At 39.1% G+C, this 18566-nt stretch overlaps 2 protein-coding genes across 3 annotated transcripts; both read right to left on the bottom strand.

The window, feature by feature from the left end:
* Positions 1–1233: 1233 nt before the first annotated feature.
* firrm (fignl1 interacting regulator of recombination and mitosis) lies at positions 1234–13511 on the bottom strand. 2 transcript variants are annotated; one of them, XM_065955970.1, is made up of 25 exons: positions 13313–13511; positions 12967–13115; positions 12674–12714; positions 12481–12569; positions 12251–12355; positions 12000–12140; positions 10865–11027; positions 10438–10522; positions 10139–10277; positions 9801–9890; positions 9610–9674; positions 9363–9511; positions 7608–7737; positions 6623–6809; positions 5534–5616; positions 5379–5430; positions 4789–4878; positions 4216–4401; positions 3333–3452; positions 3164–3259; positions 2966–3079; positions 2497–2601; positions 2311–2391; positions 2083–2229; positions 1234–1608 (listed from the first exon to the last, which is right to left on the bottom strand). In XM_065955970.1, exons 2-25 carry the CDS (start codon positions 13059–13061, stop codon positions 1399–1401), a joined length of 2763 nt encoding a protein of 920 aa, XP_065812042.1. In that variant the 5' UTR covers positions 13062–13115; positions 13313–13511; the 3' UTR covers positions 1234–1398. The 2 variants fall into 2 exon arrangements, with proteins under 2 accessions (XP_065812042.1, XP_065812043.1); XM_065955971.1 differs by having other exon boundaries at positions 12967–13097.
* A 3499-nt stretch (positions 13512–17010) lies between these two features.
* Positions 17011–18041, bottom strand: si:dkey-51e6.1. Its single transcript, XM_020647584.3, has 3 exons — positions 17781–18041; positions 17337–17461; positions 17011–17238 (listed from the first exon to the last, which is right to left on the bottom strand). Exons 1-3 carry the CDS (start codon positions 17995–17997, stop codon positions 17146–17148), a joined length of 435 nt encoding a protein of 144 aa, XP_020503240.1. The 5' UTR covers positions 17998–18041; the 3' UTR covers positions 17011–17145.
* Positions 18042–18566: the final 525 nt, after the last annotated feature.

Raw genomic sequence — 18566 nt, 5'->3', positions numbered from 1 at the left:
TAAGCACAGCAGGAAACCAGGAGAGCGCCTGAAGTCCTCGACAACATCACAGTCAGCATGGTTCGTGAATTTAAAATAATAATTTAGTATAATAATAAGCCAGAGTTTTAAGACATTTCATAAAGTTATAGGTTTAAAAACAGTAATTGCATAAAACAATGTGCAGTTAGAGTTGAGGGGTGTCGTTTTTTCCTTTATGAATTTCATAATTTTTACTGCATTTGGTACAAATGATTTTTTCTAAAAAATGTGTGGCTCTCTCAGTCTGAATCGCCCTACCTGATGGAAGCACTTCGAACTGTGAGTGCAGTGGATGAGAAGGGTCACTTGTTATGTCCTGGGCTTTCTTTTTAGTGTTCAGTACATGCCTGTCACGAAGTGGCATCTGTGGTTTCCCTATGATTTTACTAGCGGTATTGACCACTCTTGTCAGTTTGCTTTTACATTTAACATCTAAATGCCCGTACCATGCGACCATGTTAAAAGACAAAATACTTTCTACCAGATTCTTATACACCATTTCAAGAATCTTTTTACTCACCCCAAACTCATTCAGCTTCTTAAGTAGGTGTAGCCTCTGCAGTGCTATTTTAAAGACATAGTCTGTATTATCTATGAATTTGAGGTGACTATCGATGTAAGTTCCTAAATATTTAAAGCAGTTTACCTTTTCAACAACTTCCCCCATGATTGTGAGGCAGGAGTCAGAAATATTGTTTTTACTGGATATAACCATTTCTTTAGTTTTACTAATGTTTATCTGTAAAGCACTCGATAGACACCAGTTCTGGAGCGAAGCTACATGATTAAAATATATTCTCTCCTTTAGTGTCCCCTGCACATGGGAGACCAACAAGTGCCATATCATCAGCATATTTGAATAAGCTAAAATCTGAGTCTTGGAGTCTAAACTCATTTGTATACACAGAGAAGGAACTGTCATCTCCTTTGGTAAAGGATGGTCCAGTGTATCCTATTCTAAAGGAGGTTATATAGGAAGCATTGATGCACCTTTCCTTAGCTTTTAGAGAATTCGAACGGCTCTTATCATGGCCGCCACTTAAATGCTTCGGGGTCATTTCACTCAGTTAGGAACGTTCCTAAGCAAAAATGACAATTCCAACGCACCCATCGACTTTTATTAGAGCAACAGATAAAAAGGGACTTAATAGAGGGATGTCTAATAGCACATGATAGTGAAGACTACTGTTTAACAAAAACAAATGAATCATGTTCTATATTCAAAAAAGTTTAATAAACAAGAACAAACGTGACTGACCACAGACAAGTTAAAAAAGGAAAGGGAAAGTTTTAAACCGCAGCAACATGTGTACAGAGACTGATGAAGATGTTCTGTACAGTAAAGAAGTTGTGAGTACTCAAAAGAAACCAGATCAGCTAGGTGTTGGGTCTAGCTGTACTGATGCTGGTTATGAGGTTCTGCAGCTCCTGTAGTCTGGACTCCAGCCACTGTGGAGGTGGTGAAGTGGAGTTAGCCTTACCCTCAATAAGAGTGTGAAGGGCTTTCAGGGCACTCTCAGCGATCTGGATGTAGCGGCTGTACTCCTCCTCTGCACTGGTCTCCTGACGAGCTCTTTTCGGGCATGGCTGACAGGGGAGGCATAATCAAAGGAAAAATTATTTATGGGTTTGTTGATTAAGTTCTCACAAGATGACTGAGTGAGAGGATGACTAGCTGGTACAAAATACATGACTTTTGACTTGCTGACTAGAATATTAGTGAAGAGCTTTTCTGAAGTATCTGGCTCAATGAATCCATGTTTTTACAGTACTGGTGTTATGACTGAATAACGTTCAGACTAAATAATCAAAAATATTCAACATAAGGAATGCAACATGCAAATCACACCAATTGATACTATAATGATATTTATAAGGTCAAAGAAAACTACCATGAGGTACAATTAGGTACACAAGATACTGGTTCCATGTATTACTGCACTCATCACCATTATGGTGATTTTCCATTTGAAACAAGAAATTAATTAGGGACATTATGTCCCTAATTAATTTCTGGCCAGTTATTTCAATCACATTAAATTCTCTAATGACAACACTCACTTCTGGATCTGCAATGACTTGAGCAGCCACTTTGTCAGAAGCACTTTCTTTGTTGTTTTCCAGCCTCTTGTTGTGTTGCTCAATAACAACAGTCTGCAGCCTGAGCCTCTGCAGCTGCGACGCCACATCTTCCTGTGCATTCACAGTCTGCAACAAAAAAAAACAGAGTTTACGTGCATCTGGTTGATCAAAGGTTGGTCTTCAGTCTAATATGTTAATAACTCTTACCTTGCTAAGGTAGTTCACGACTTTTGTCTTTGTTTCTTCTTCACACAAACTCTGGGAAATGACCTCTTCGTGGTTTGTAATCTTGATTACAAAAAGAAAACATTTTAGTTTTTTAAACTAGTTTTTAAAGTTTGAACTTTTGTACACTACTGTAACATTAAGTTAACCAACACGTTCCTGCCACACCTCTGCAAAGTGAGAAAAGGCCTCCAGAGCGTGCTGATGTAGCAGCCAGGATCTCTCAGACAACACGACTCCAAACAGGTGGCTCAGTCTTGGCAGAATTTGACTCTGTGGAACATAAAAGTTGGTCGGAAAAAGACAACACATTAACACTGTTATATTTACATGTCATAGAACATCAACTTTACCTGCTGCTATAAACTTTTATTTCACAAACAATTTATTTAGTCTTTAAAAAAAGCACCTCACAAGAAGTAAATACTCAAAGTACAGCTGAGTTTTAAATTCATGGACATGTAAAAGACTAGGTTTATGTTGTTGTTAGTTAGATTGGACTTGTGGATGTTGCAAGGTAAAAAGATGTCTGAAGGAGCTTCAAATAAAAACAGAAGTGAAATAATTTTCCTTGAAAAACTATTAGTGAGAAGTGTGACGAACCAAAACATGACATCCTTATTAACAAACAGTTCACCTGGCTGTCCGGAGGAATAAAGATCTTCCCTAGGGAACAGAGAAATGTCAGAGCAGCCAGCAGCAGCTGATCTGTACACTTCTGAGACACCATGGTCTCCACACACAACAGAGCCTGGGACACACACGTAAACACACAGGTTAAAGCACTGTCAATTCTTCATCTTTATACTGTGAAATGTGAAAACCATGATCATACCTGCAGAATGACTTGATGTTCAATGTCTTTCACTAAAATGGCTGATATAGAGAGGAGCAGCTGCAGAGTACACTGGAGCACAGAGTGGGTTTTCGCCTGCAGGACAACAGGTTCAATGGACAATAATGCATTGATGCTCCAGCTGTATAGGTGTGTATCTGGATCTCACCTGTTCTGGACTCATCCTTAACCAGAGCTGTGTGATAATCCTCACTGAGGACAGGACACACTGCTCCTCAGGAGATGACTGCCCTCCAATCACCACAAGGAGGGGTAACAGCGCCCCATTCTGGACACAAGAGGGACTTTGTAAAAACGATGTCTGCACACATTTTCCATTTGAAACAAACCACCCGTTGCTTCCTCACATTGTGTGGGTTTGTTTTGGCTGTATTCATCCAATCTGGCCTACATCTGACTGATTGTTAACGGGCAAGACTACTTCAACATCCAAAATGTTTTTTACAAAGCTCACTGAGGGAGCATTTAATGTATTTTAATTACATCCTTCAATGTGTCATATTCCAAAACAAACCAGAATAATAAAATTACAAAACTGTGAAGACTAAATGTTCACTCCATCTCAATTGATAGCTTTTGATTATATTCACAATAATGCTTAAAATACAATTGAGGTAATGTATTCCGTGTCAAATCATAGCCATCACGATCAAAGGTGAGGAGGTGAAAGGAGGTGATACAATTTTTAAAAAAAAAACAACAAAAAAAACAATGGAAGGACATACACAGGAGAAAGTAGCCTCATTTGTGCCACTATCAATGACAATTTTGGCACTCACTCCAGTCAGCACTTCAATTTCACACACAGCAAAGGAGAAAGGTCACTGAAAATAATTTTATCTGAGCCATCTGTTTTCAACTGTGAGAACAAACTTATCAACTTGTCATCTCTCCACTCTCGAACTTAATTGCACAAGGCCAGAAAACACAACAAGGTCCTTCATTGTAGCAGAAAGCAAATTTAATCATGATAGTTTGGGATTAAGGATGGTTAGACCTCTGCTAAGAATAATATCTGTCGCAGTCCTCACCACTTTGTCCACTTGTCCTAGTTTGTACCCCCCGTTCTGCCAGTCAGTCAGAGCTTTTTGAGCAAGGCCAATGATGTCGGTCTCTACACGGTGACGAGCATCGCATGACAGAGCCCTGACGAGGACGTGGTTCCATATTGAGAGGTTTTCCACCTCAGATGGTGGGAAGTGCATCACCAGCTCCATCTGGAAACAACAAAGAGACTCATTCAGTTAACTAAAAACAACCTTGTCTCACAGTTATAATCTTGTAGATATGAATGTGTTTTTATTTATACACAAGCAAGCATTCTTCTAGGCCAGAAATAAAAGGCTATAGACTGAGAGTTTCTTACAGTCAGTTTGCTCTTATGACAAAAATAAAAAGTTCTTAGAGTGAGGCTGCTGCTTCTTCATTTATTGATATTCATGTCACATGTAAGTAGGTAAAATGTTAATGATATACCAGATACCTTTATAATTAACTTTTAAGAGTGACGTTAGTAACGATGAGGACCTTGTGAGTATTTTGAAACGCAGAGGTAATTTGAAATTCCTTTTTTTAATTGTATTTCATTTACCAGGCTTTCTAACCTGGTGGTTTGGCGTCATAAGGAAAACCATGCGTTTGAGCAGCAGGCCCAGGTGGAACAACTGGTAACACTCGGTGCTGCAAGCTTTCACCTGAAGGAGAAGAGGGAGAAGCAGAGAGGAGGTGAGAAAGAGAGTGAACATGAGTGTGAAGGCACAGGAGGAGAAGAAGCACCAGGAAGTCAGGCTGGAGAACTGATGGAGGGTGGCGTTTAAGGAATAGAGTGGGATCAGGCTCAACCTGATTACATAATGACCAAACAGGATATGAAAAGGTGTCCAGCAACATTAATTGTCACCTCTGTTGGGGTGCCACAGTGAACAGGCAGGACCCTTTACTTCTCCATAACCCTACAGAGGGAGATTAAGGGGATTAAAAGCTATTTTTGGGAAAGTTGAGGACAAGGCCACAGCAATGAGAAACAGCAATGACCTTGTGGTTTCTATCGAAGTGCTGATGATGAGGTTCTGTCAACTATGTATGTAAAATATACTAATTGATTAATGCTTTGACCTTTCTTTCAAATCAAAACAGAAAGAACCACAAAGATGTATTCTCTCAAATGTCTTTTGTTTACTTGGTTTACACCCACCAGCTGAGCAATGAGGAGGACGTGATGGAGACAAAGTTCTGCTGTTCCATACCTGAAAGACAAAGTCAGCGGCAAAGGTTGAAAAAAAAAAAGAAAAAAAAAAAAGGGTTCAAATCACACTTTTCTAGTCAGGTGATTTCTGTGAACACACTCACCGTGCAGTGAAGCACCACACATCGGTTGCCAGTAAAGCTGTCTGAGTGTCAGCCTGCAGTAAAGCATTGACTAAACAACGCTCCTGAAAAAAGAATGATAAAGGAGACAGGAAGTCAGACCACAAGAGGATAGAGTCACACTGGAGGCAGAAACAACAAAGTTGACAAAATGAAACAGAAAAAGAGAAACTGAAGTGAAAGAATAACTTTCATTGAATGAAGGGAAATCCTGCATTAAAACATTACATGGATTAAAGACCTAAAGTACACAAATAACCCAAACAAAAGAGTCAAACTAAAGTCATGCTTAACCTTTTTGCACATCAGTTTGAGCAGTCTAGACAAAAATATTTGCCAAAATGTCAAGCGAAAGACCACCAGAAATGTTTTTAGTTAGTGAAAAAACTGAGAAAGTGATATATATAGTCATGGCAAGCACTCAGAGGGGTTTTGAGGTCAGGTCAGATCCAAGACTAAAGACGGCTGATTGATTGAAAAAACATCCTGGTATCTTTGAAGGCTTTTAGAAGGTCAGCCCTGACTAATCAAGAACCACACAACTACAACTGGAATAAATCCAGCTTCATTCAAACATTTGTGATTATTGGCTGCGGGTGCCTGAACTACTTTTTTCTTTATTTAGAAAGTGCTTTTAAAAATCAAGGGGAAAAGCTGACTGTGATGTGAAGCTGCAGCGTTTTGACAACAGTATTTGGTACCAAAACAACAGTGCTGTCCATTTGATAAAGTATTCGGCAGAGATGATGTCTTAAACTTGAATTGAACAAATAAAAATGATAACCCTAGGGCCCTAGAGCGCACTCCCCAAGTATGGAGGCTGTAGTCCTCCAAGCGGGCAGCCCAGGTTCAAATCCGACCTGTGGCTCCTTTCCCGCATGTCATTCCCTATTCTGTTTCTCCCTGATTTACAACTATATCCACTGTCCTATTTCTCTAATTAAAAAAAATGGCACAAAATGCACAATAAATAAATATTTAGAAAAATAAATATATAACCCAAACAGCTTTCAGTCATGTCTACTAATGCTGCTGAAGACACAATGTATGTTGTAGCTATGTTGTACTCACCAGTACAGGGAAGAACACTGGAGGAAGTGCAGCCACGTTGGCACAGAGTTGCACACAGATGTGTTGGTGCAGAGTGACCTTGACCTGGGCCTGACCCTTCATCATAACCCCTGGCAGGAGCACTGGGAACTGACGTTCAATATAGCATCCCCTTGAACTAGTGAACAAGGCCTGGTAGAGAGGAAGCCTGAGGGGGGAGAGAGAGAGGGAGAGAGAGAGAGAGAGAGAGATTAAGAAAATACTTCTAATACATATCTAATAACAGAAGACCCCCTTTTTTAGAACTGCTGACTGAAACATACATCTTCATATACTGTAGCCATCAAAGCATTTATTTGTGAATATTGAATATTCAACTCTACGAGTACTTCATAGCTCGTATCTATGATGCCTCATTTGCAAACTTCCTTGCTATGTTACAGATGAACATGACAGAAAATCAAAAACAGACACGAACATCCCTTAGTGGGAGCTGGATCCAAAACGAACAGAAATAAAGAAGCAAGAAGAGCTTCACACCAGCGCCTACATAAATCCTGTTAAATGATTTATTTAGCAACAAGTGACATTTTGAGCCAACATGCTTGAAAGTATATTTAAGATGGGGACTCACAAATACAATTTCAAATCTGAGGGGGAACATGATGGCTTTATCTGTCACTTGTTGCTAAATAAATCCTTTAACGGGAGCTCCCTGGTGCACTGAAGACACAAGACACCAATCTAAAAATAAATGATTTAGTCTCTGGAACCAGGGTTAAATGACTATCATAGCTCATCTTAGTTATTTCAGATCTGCACTGCAATGCAAAACGATCTATTTACATTTACAGCTAGTCCTTGTGCTCTACAATTATTGAAAAACTCATTTAGAATCTAACCACAACAGATGTCATCAAAATCCTATATAATCAGTTATTTTAGAGCTAAAAGTATTATACAGTAAAACTGAAATTAAAACTGTGCATTTCAAAGATTGTATTACCTTGGTGTCTCTTCTGAGAACTGGCTGCCAGTGTACCAGAGCTGCAGCACCTCCTCTGGTTGGGAGTTGAGCTTACCCAGGACACTGACCAGCAGAAGACACTGAGGGAGCTCATGTTCGGGACTTAGCTCTGCAGACAAGTAGAAACATAATACTTACCTTACTTAGAATGCAATCACTTTTTCTTAAAGATACAAATAATCAGATATTTCTTCAGTGTATAAACCTTTTTAGGGCCTTTTTGTTGAAAAGTGCTTGGTGCAAAGAGATTCAGGGCATGTTTGACCACACTTTGATATAGGTGGTGCACAATCTTGTCGCTAAGAGAGGCACAGGGAACAAAGAGGTTTGATGAAGCTGCTTGATTATGCAGACAAGATCAAACAGGATCTATGTTTACTAATGTTCTGTGTGCACAACAACAAATAAAGATAGGCTGCTTAATATTCATTTACTTGTTTTCTCTGGATTCCTTGGCTGTATTCTCTGGTGCGTTTGTAATGTACACTGTACAATCTGTCATAATAGCAGTGGGCTTCATTGTTGGTGGTACTCATAGTTATATTCAAGAGTTAATATATATCCAACTCGCTGTTGCATGAGATTGTGTGTTCTCTGCATGGGTTCTGTGTGTATAAAACAAAACAGGCTTTGAAACACACATAAATAAAGACCCAGCCTAGTGTTCTGTTAAAAACTCAATTTGATTGTATCAGGAAGTGCCATGATACTAAAGGTCCCATATTACACCTTTTCTGGTTTTATATGCTCTTTAGTGTGTTTTCCAAGTGTCCTGTGCATGTTTAGGCACATCTATGTGCAAAAATTCAAAGTCCGCGGAAACGCAGCTTCTCCTACCTCCTCCTGTTAGCTGTAGCATTAGCTGCACGTAAAAATTTGTCAGTGCTGTGTCATTGTCAGTGTGAGATCACTGATCTAAGCCCATTGGCTTGTTGTGGCAAACCCTGCAGCTCATGTTGAAATTTCAGAGAAGCGTGCTGAGCAACTGACCAATAACGACAGAGTGGATCAGCAGACCAATCAGAGCAGACTTGGCCCACGTGGGGTCTAACAGTCTGGGCTCAGCAGAGAGTAGCTGACAGACTCAGAGTGGAGAGGGAGCAAGGACTCGAACTTTAGCTATTGTGAACGTACAAAAGGAGGTACATAGATTAAATATACGAACCCCAAAAAGGGCATAATATGGGCTCTTTAAACTGTGTATTTGTGTGTGTGTGTGTGTGTGTGTGTGTGTGTGTGTGTGTGTGTGTGTGTGTGTGTGTGTGTGTGTGTGTGTGTGGAACAAGGTCAATAGAAGTGTGTTGTGAAATTGATATTGTGTATCACATCCTCTAAATAAAAGGAACATATTGCACCAAAGACTTTAGACAAAGTTCGAGGGGGGGTCTAATGCGCAGTCTTTGTCTGTGTCCTCCAGTAAGGAACGTGCAACTTTTGAGCCTGACCACACCTCATTTTAAGTCCACCACACCCCTGGGCGCTAACGGGGGCACAAGCTCATTGGCTATTGTACAGCTGTGACCCTGGGCAAAAAAATGACAACGGCATCAGGTGTGAAATAGGATAGACGCCTGCACTGCACGCTGATATGTTTTGCACCAGTAGACAATAGGGCCCTTGAAGGCAGAAGACTGCAGAGATGCAACAAACAACATTTTATACAGCCTATCATTCATATATCGGGGCACAGCATATTTGAATAAGAACCCTCTGAGGTCAGTGCTATAAACTCACGTTGGTCCTTGAGGAGAACAACTTCTGCAAAGGGCCTTAGTGGCAGCAGCTGTAGCAGGAGGGCATCCATGGGAACCATAGCGGCTGCATTCAGCTCCTCAGACAGAGCCATGGGCAGAGTTGGTGCACACAAACTGGGCGGGAACTTACTGAAAGACAGAAGACACATCAGAAAAACAGTTTTCTTCTAAAGGATAAATTATAATCTCAAACAGCTTCTTAATAATCACAGCCAAATCAAGCGTACCTGATAATCTGGAGGTAGAGTTGGTGAAAAAAGCTGCAAAACTTTGTCAGGAAACATTTGAATTCCTGCAAAAAAAAAGCAGGTCAAAGTTCAATTCAGCTGCTTTTTTGTTTCTGAAGTAGATTATTATTCTTTTTAAATATGTAGATGTGGAGGAAAAATGTATAGTTAGATATCCTAATTTAAAGTACTTTTAGGTAATGAACCAGAGTGTTGGCAAAGAATCGACACATCTTTGCAGTTTTCTGGAACAGCTTGAACTCTGGACTTTGTGTTGCCTCCTTAAAAAGATCGACAGAGCATTAAGACACAATAGTAACAAGAGCAAGTATTCCATGAACACAATATCTAAAAACTGGCTCATAGACATACACTGTGGAGCTGATCTAGTTGGTATCAGGATTGAATAGACAAAGATACATTGCACTGTACTTTTTTGAATTTTTCTTACATGAATTTTCTAGTCAAACAAAATGCCAAAAAAATCCTATAGAATTAAGTTCATACTCACAAATTAGAGCTTTCTTACCTGCAGACCAGCATTTTTCATTTGTTCAGCCAGCTCCACACAGTTGTAGAAACATGCCAACAGGTTGTCACACAGGCTTTTGCTAATGTCCTCGTGATGTAGATGTTCCTCAACCAACGTCTGGTATTTCAAACTCTGTCTGAGCAGAGTAATAACCACTTATAGTGAGTCACTTTTAATTAAATTAACCTTTAAATTGATCAACTCTCACAACAATTTCATTCATAGCATGGCCAACAATAAGACAGGACAATACGACATGATGAACACAAGTGTCAACGTGAATGTGCTTTCCGTACTTGATGAGGAATTTCCACGTGTTTGCATGCAGGGCTATGTCCAGGTTGGAGATGATAGAGCAGATATCCAGGAGGCTGTGAATCACTGAGCAGAGTGAAAAACAATTACAGTGCATTCAAGATACATTGAAGATGTACAAGCAGTGTTTCCCCTAGGTTTACAGCGTTGGGGAGGGACACGCCGACACAAACACTTGAAGGAATCTTGGTGTTCATGGGTTACTTTTAATGACAGCTGTCCTTTTCTATCGGAAAGGTTTCCTTAAATGACTTCTTTCCCTGATTACAGACTCTATCCAGGGACGTGCCGCCCCCCTAATATAATGGTAGGGGGAAACACTGATAAATAAAACAACAGAGGTGCTTGATAACAAGTGTGCGGTGGTGAAAAACAGACAGAAGCCAGAATTTTCCAGTTTAGACGGACCTGTTATAATATCAGAGACTTCCTCCTCTGAGGCATTGCTGTCGAGGGTGATCCTGTCCAGCAGCTCCAACAAACCCTTCTGGAGTGAGTAAGCCTCTTTAAAGAGTCCCTGCAGCAGGTCAGCCACCAGGGACAGACGGCCACAGTAAAGCACCTCACTCTCCTGATGACAAGGTAAAAAACATGCATTGTTTAAGCTAAACATTTTCACTGTAATTTCACATTTACATATGTAAAATAAATATTATCCTCACAAGACCCACTCTTTCACCAAATCAACTGTTGGCATGCTGAAATTCTAGAGGTTAAAACTGAAAACTGTAAAAACCTAAATGCATGACCGAGGCTTCTTCTAGAAGGTAAGGTCTGCCGAGAAGACGATCAAACTTGACTATCTAGAGGAAGTAAAAGTCGTAACAAGGTTTCCGTAGGTGAACCTGCGGAAGGATCATTACCGGTTTGAGATCCCCGCACCCGAGGCCGCGTGGCCCCTCGGTGCTGGCGGCGGATATGTCAGAAAAAAACATTTGTCTTAGTTTGTGTTGCCTTGGCCCCATTTCCTGCTTTATGATACTTTTCACAGCAGTTTTAATTTAATGAGATTATACTTGTGGTAAGTAAAGACACAATTAAAAGAAATGAGGAGTAGGCACATATTACCTGCTCTAGGAACAACTGTACTGCAAAAAATAAATTTCAAAATTCTGACTTTGACTTATTTTCAATTCCAAATTGCACCAACTTTTGAAATGGTTAATACATGCTGATGGAACATCGATAGCCTAGTGGTTAGTGCGCGCACTTGGAGGCTGTAGTCCATCAAGCAGGCAGCCCGTGTTCAAATAAGACCTGTAACTCTTTTCCCACTTATCATTCCTCGCACTCTCTCTCTATCTACTGTCCTATCTCGAAATAGAGGCACAATAAGCCCCCTGCCTTGAAAAAGAAATAAATGCTGATAATTTCTTTAAAGTTTTTAAAGTAATACTAAAACAAAATGCCAATTTAGAACTTATTTCTGCAACATGTAAGGTCAGATCTGAATACACTACACAATAAACATGCACTACAGATTGTTAGTGACCTTTATACAGTTATACTGGACTCATTACAACCACTTTTGAACTAAACCAACCTTGCAGTGCTGAAAGGTTTCTCTCAGGACTTTCAGGATACATGTAGGTAATGAACGGATTGAATGTAGGTCAGGAGCTTCCTCAAATGTGCCAATGTGACGCACGCAACAGGATAGGGCATCAATTATCTGCATCATTGCCTGAAATAGACAGACACCAGTTTTTATAGAATAAATCATACTTAGCATAAACTTGTTAGTTAGCAATTATATGAATAGGGATTAAACAGCCTTTGCAATAACAAGAGAACCTGCAGGATGTTCCTTAGTGAGGCACACAGTTCTGTGTTTTGACTCGACAGCCCTCCAACCTGGTCCAAGATTTCTTTCATCATGCTGTCAAACATGGTAACTGCCTGCAAACAATGTGACAGAAAAGGACACAGAACAGAAGTCAATCAGTATGATTTAACAAATGCTGCTAAAAGTATTCATATAATAGATCCTGAAGACACTTGTATGCACTCGTCAAGTTGTTTACCTTTGGTAAGATTTTGGAGAAGCACTCATCTTCCAACTCTGACAAGCCAATGTGAGGGAGGAACATGTCTGTAATTATCTTCAGAATACCTGTAGGGATGTTCGGTCTTTAAGGTCATACTAGGATCAAATATCAACTCAAGGTCCAAAAGAAAACAGTTTATGATAACACATTTTGCAATTAAGTTACTTACGTATATGTTCATCCCAACTCTCCGACTTATAATGCAAAGAGTGCAAAGAGTCAAGGAAAACAACAGTCACTTAATTTCCACTGTATAAAGCTGACAAATATGCCAGGATGACAATAGTTTGGGAAAAGCGTGAAAAGCATTAGCTTCACCCCAAAATCATTTTACATTAGCCCAATTTAAAAGTATTACTTGTGATACAATGCCCACCACCTCCCTCTAAAAAAAATGTTGTTTTGTTATTGTGTTCTTAATCCCAGAGACTGTGCACATGAGTTTTCGTTTCGGAGGATATGGCAAGTTGTGGCAGGACAGACTTGAGCTGCTGTCGGCAGGTTTCCTGACTCCACTGCACCACCTCGTCCAGGAGGGAAGTGTTGGTTTGAGACATGATGACAGCAGTCACTGGAGGAAGTCTGGATAATCACTGTCCGAACGAGAGAAACTTTTACAGAAATGTCACAGAGTGAGTCACTCAAATGGAAGTCATTTAGTATACTAGCTTTTAATGAGCTTTCTTCTAAAAAGAGGATATTATAAGATGTCGCTTTGACTGACGGGAGCTCATGTTTGGCTACATATCACATTATCGTTAGCATGGTAACGTTACTTAATATTTGGATACTACGTGTAGAGTCTTACCATTAATGATGCTCTGTGCCTTCTGTTGAGAAGCATAATATCACACAAACGTCCCTACAAGGATTTTTTTCCTCTCAACATCAACATTACATTATTGTTCACCACTAAAAAAAAGGCACTTCTCATTAAAGGAAAAACACAGCAGTCGATAGTCCACTGTGGTAAACATAAACCGCGCGCTGCCGTTTGAGCCGGAAGTGACGTTGTGTGAAAGCTATTCCTCTGCCGTCACTGTGATTGGTAGAGACGCTGCTTGCCAATGTTTTTGACCAATGACCGAACAAATGACTTTAAAGCGCTGAACAAAACAACGGTAACGATGAAATTAAAGGCATAAGATTTTTTTTTTAACATTTTTTTTCGTCTTTTGCAACTCTTAGAAAATTGGGGCAACTGAAATGAGATACTGATGATATTGAGATGGATTTTTTTTGTTTTAAAAAGCCCCATTTATTTAGATCTGCACTGTGTTTTGTGTTTTTTTCATTCAAGCATAATTCTAAAATAATTGAGATAGGATTTTTTAAAAAGATCAATACGAAACACCATCAACAAGTATTTTAGGAGTTGCAGGTATAGGCAGGGGTAATGATTTAAAAAAAATACTGATATTGTACCTATGTATAGTAATCTAAATAATTAAGCGGATAACTTTGATGATAGGTAAACCTCATTTGGCTACCTAAGGCGTGTAGTCGTTTTGGTATCAGTGTGAGGAGTAAATTATCAAATAATTTATATTCTCTCAGAACTAAGAGGAGCGTTAAGCTGAGGCAAATATTTTAGAAATCCTAGTTACTCTGGTTTATAAACTCTCATATCTGATGATCATGATTTAAGCAAACATCTATTGCAGGCCCATGCAAGCACATAGAAAATAGTTAAGCCTTTCTGGGAAATTAAGATTGTATGTAAATCAGTTAAGAGAAGGATGATGTTGGCTGTTCAGAGTCTGGAATTTCTCTGGCCACAGACATGATAAAATCAGTGTCTCATTGTTTCCCTGTTAAGATCTTGGCCATTGAAGTAAATCATCATCCTTTTGGGGGTGTTAGCAGTAGTCCCTGCAGGAAGGGGCTTACTTCTTGTTTAGGATTCAGGAGTCCACACTGATGCTTATCTCTGTACATGCAGTTTATTGCAGTATGCTTCCCAAAACATCAAGGCAGGGTGATCCTGATTCAGTATAGTTCATGACTTAAAGATCTATACATTAAAATAATATATAAGTCTAGTTTCCAGATGGTGAGGGGCATTTTTACATGTTTTTTTTTTAATGGTTCGCCAAGATACTTATTTTTCCTTGCCCTGTCCATGAGATCACAGTGCAGTATCTCTACAGTTAATGTCTCAGCATCACAACAAGTGCTCTTTCACAGTCAGCATTTTGAGTTTAACAGATTTTATTTTTAGGAGGAAAAACCATTTTCATGCTTTTTTACAAATCCTGATGAACATCTTTTAAGAAGATGGTTTTATGGAAAAGAAACTTGGTGTTTCTGTTCTGAGGTAGACGATGCTGCATGGCACATTTAGTTGTGTCCTGGGGACTCTGAAGTTATTGTATGTTAACCTGGGTAAGAGTATGATGTCCATAAACCGGTCTAACCATCCATCAATTTAGGGATAAGATCCTTTTAACTTTTTAAAATATTTTACATTGAATCACTTAGTGCTCACTCAAGTCAGATTGTACTTGTACTCACTGTTCACTTGTAAAGCTAGAGAGTACAGCTTTCAAACTGATAATCTTATCTGAATCTGGAGGTAATTTTATGTAAAACATTTTTGTTTAAATCCCCTGCTTTACATCATGGTCCAAAATCTCTATGGAAGGCAATGTTGCCAGGCACCATGGGATCCACTTATCTCTGGCAAAAGAAAATGACTACATTCTTTTTTAACTTAAATGTTACCTAATACTGTATATTGATAAAGAATATGTAATTGAACTACGAAAGTAATTTCATTGCAGATATAATTAAATATTATAAATAATTTAGCTGTAATGTGTTGCACATTAGTTGTCACTTAAAATCAATAAGCATTCTATTAAAAATTCAAAAAGAAAACTTATTTGATCTTTCTTTTGACTCTACATATGAAAGCTATAGTTAAGGGCACATTTCTTGCTTCAACAGGTCATGGCTTCATAGTAAAATAAAAATGTGTTTCATTATGGCATTTTAATATGTCGAGAGAAAACAATTTGAAATGCTTACTTCAAAAGCACAAGTAAAAAACACTGTATAAAAAGGATTTAACCTCATGAGAAGTTTTTTATGTTCATCAGGATAGTAAAGAATATAACAAGGCCTCAAACTAGACAAAGAATGGCCCATTATACAGAAGGTCTGTTTCATGTGAAATGTCATTAAGGCCTTTTACCGTAACATTAATATTTTCCAAGAAGGCCGAGCAACACACAGTTTCATATTTCTCCCTCCAGGGCTGACCTCCCTGTTTGTAGATAATAGAAAGGTTATCAGTCTGCAGGAAACTGGCTCCAGAATTGGGATGGAAAACATGGAGGAAGATGCTGCTTTGTTTTTCTTTTTCTGAGGTCACACAGTAATTGACACAGTACACTGTTAGTGTGTATGTGTCTGTCTACAGTTCTCTTCAATGTGTCAGCAGGAGCTATTTCTGTTCATGCAGTCGGCAGAGTTACCCGCCACTCTTCCTCCTAATGTTTCCTCACTAGGTAGTCACAGGTGTAAAACCGAATGCTTGGCAGGAATGTGCTCTACTGCTGGAACACGACATGAACCTTTAAAGACTGAGACAACCTAATGTGGGAAAACCCAAAGGAAGAGGATGGAGACTTTTGTTAAACCTAGAGTGGAATCTAATGAGGATCAAAGCAATGATTTGAGGTCAATCATTCTAAAAAAAAAAAAGTCTTGGTCCAATTTGGAAAAAAACAAAAACAAAAAAAAACAAAAAAAAAACTATTCAGTCCAACACACAAAATTGGAACATTTCAATATCTATTACAACCCCGACTCATAACAAGACTATTGATGTATCTTGTGAAATATCTACATGCATTTCCAAAACATACTTCAGCAGTCATGGTTCCAACATGACAAATCACTTACTGTTTATTATCTCATGACTGCCCTTTTTAAGCCGTTCTAATTTTCCAAATGTCTCTACAGATTGTGAATGGATGTAATATAAGTTTTCCAGACATTCACATTCAACTTTTTATGAATTAGAAAAAAAGAGCTGCTCTAATTCTAAATTGTGACAAAATCTCTTATAAATAATCATAATATTATATAGTAGCTAGAATAAAAATGTATACTAATTTACTAATTATAATCGAGAGGAAAATATAGATAATATTGAGTGGAAAGTGGAATTTAGGCTACTTGAAGAAGAAACTGAAAGCATTTTGACATCAAGTGAAAGCTAATCTCACCTCCTTGGTTTATTTTCCTTTAAACAAGAAACATTCCCCTCATAGGATGTTAGTGTTTCCAACTGGCTCACCCCTTCCTGTGTGGACTTTACGCTTGGCACCTGGCCTTAAATTGTTAATTTGAAAAATAAAAAATAAAAAAAATAAAGGAGCATATATATGAATCCTTCTATTTTAAGGGGGAATGATGTTTGTGTCCATGTATTTCTGTTTCCACTTCTTATAGGTGGTTTAAAATGATAAAGCCTGTAGTCAAAAAAGGGGCAAACAGTGAAATGCAGAATGGTGTATTTGAATCAAAGAATGGTTGTAGGCTACAGGAGGATGAAAGCATTAACATGTGGTTTTCTAAAAACAGAACTCGTAAATAAAAGCAGACATATGAAGCCAGATGCTGATTTAAACTCTATTTTTTGTCATCAGACCAGGTGATCTCATAGTCGCTGAAGGTGCTCTTCAACTTCTCCACGGACACGGAGTGGTCTGCTTTACCAAACGCCTGAAAATGAATAAATGAATCATTTACTTGGACACATTTAAACACTGCAGTGTATTTAAATAAAGCTGACATTGTTTCTTAAAATCACATTAACTTACAGTGGATTCCCCAAACACCCTTAGTTTTTTATCTTGGTTGTTGTGCTCTATCTTCCCTCCTCCAAGACATTTACACTCCATCCCCAAGGCCTCCATAGCTGGGTTGACCTTCTCAAATATGTGATCTGGAAAGAAGGCAACTCATCCTGTTAATCTTAAAACATACAATCAAGTTTACAGACAAATAAGCATGCAGTTTTGGAGGAATGAGCAAACTTAGCAATTTGTGTCTGGTCTCTTCTAAAGCTGTTCTCTTCAATATCTGCGAGGCTATATAAATTTGCGTATGGGTTTGGTTGGCAAACATTTCCTGTGCTTGTCTGTGCACTATTCATGCACGTGTGCACGCTGAACGTAAAGACCGGTTTTCTGACGTCTTTAATTAGCCCATTAATATTCTGCAAGAAATCACGAGTAGAGTAGAGTATAGCCTGTTAAACTTACTGTGATACTCTGCACTTTTTGTGCCTCGGACTATGTCTTTATGCACATCGCCATCTTTTACTTTCACTCTGACCAGAATGTACTTAAAGGTTCCTTCTGGATCGATCTCCACATCGGGGATTTTAGCCAGGGCGTCTGCCATTGCGACTAAAGCTTTACTGAAGGGGCCAGCAGACCCTCTCAAACCGATCAGAGGTCTACCGAGGATAGACAACATGGAGGAAGCTCACATTTATTCGCCTTTATTTGGATCAGCACGTCTATGTCCCACTTAAAGGGACAGTGCAAATGAAGCACGCGGCCTTCACTGTTAAAGACAAATGGGAGCTCGCAAACTGTCGACCCCTAGTGGTATCAAAGGGTAACCATTTGAATCGTAAAGCCTATACTTTAAAAAAGTACCAAAGTAGCTTGACAACGTTTACCATGCCAGCACAGAGTCCTGGAAAGAAATCAACAATACTTCCGATGTTGGCAAGCCCCTTTTTTACCCAGGAGACTGCTGCTCGTGTCAATCAGGAAGACCTGGTTGATGGTTCACCTGGTTGTGAGATGCTGCTTTTGTTTCAGGAGGCCTTAAGATTACAGCAGGGCAGGGTCAATGGTGATGGTTAATCTATTTGATCTGAAATCATCAAGTGTTTGGTTTTAAGCCAAAAGAAAGGTATGTGAGACAGTGTGAGACCTCTCTCTGGGAGGGAGATTCCTGCTTCCATCATGCCAAATGGACTGAAGGCACGCTTTTATTTTCTCGAATCTATTAATGTTGACAATATCTTCCTACTG

Source organism: Labrus bergylta, chromosome 6 (genome assembly GCF_963930695.1).
Source record: "Labrus bergylta chromosome 6, fLabBer1.1, whole genome shotgun sequence".
Taxonomy (NCBI): Eukaryota; Metazoa; Chordata; class Actinopteri; order Labriformes; family Labridae; genus Labrus; species Labrus bergylta.
Note: the sequence above shows the minus strand (reverse complement) of the source record. Positions and strands in the feature narration are given on the sequence as shown.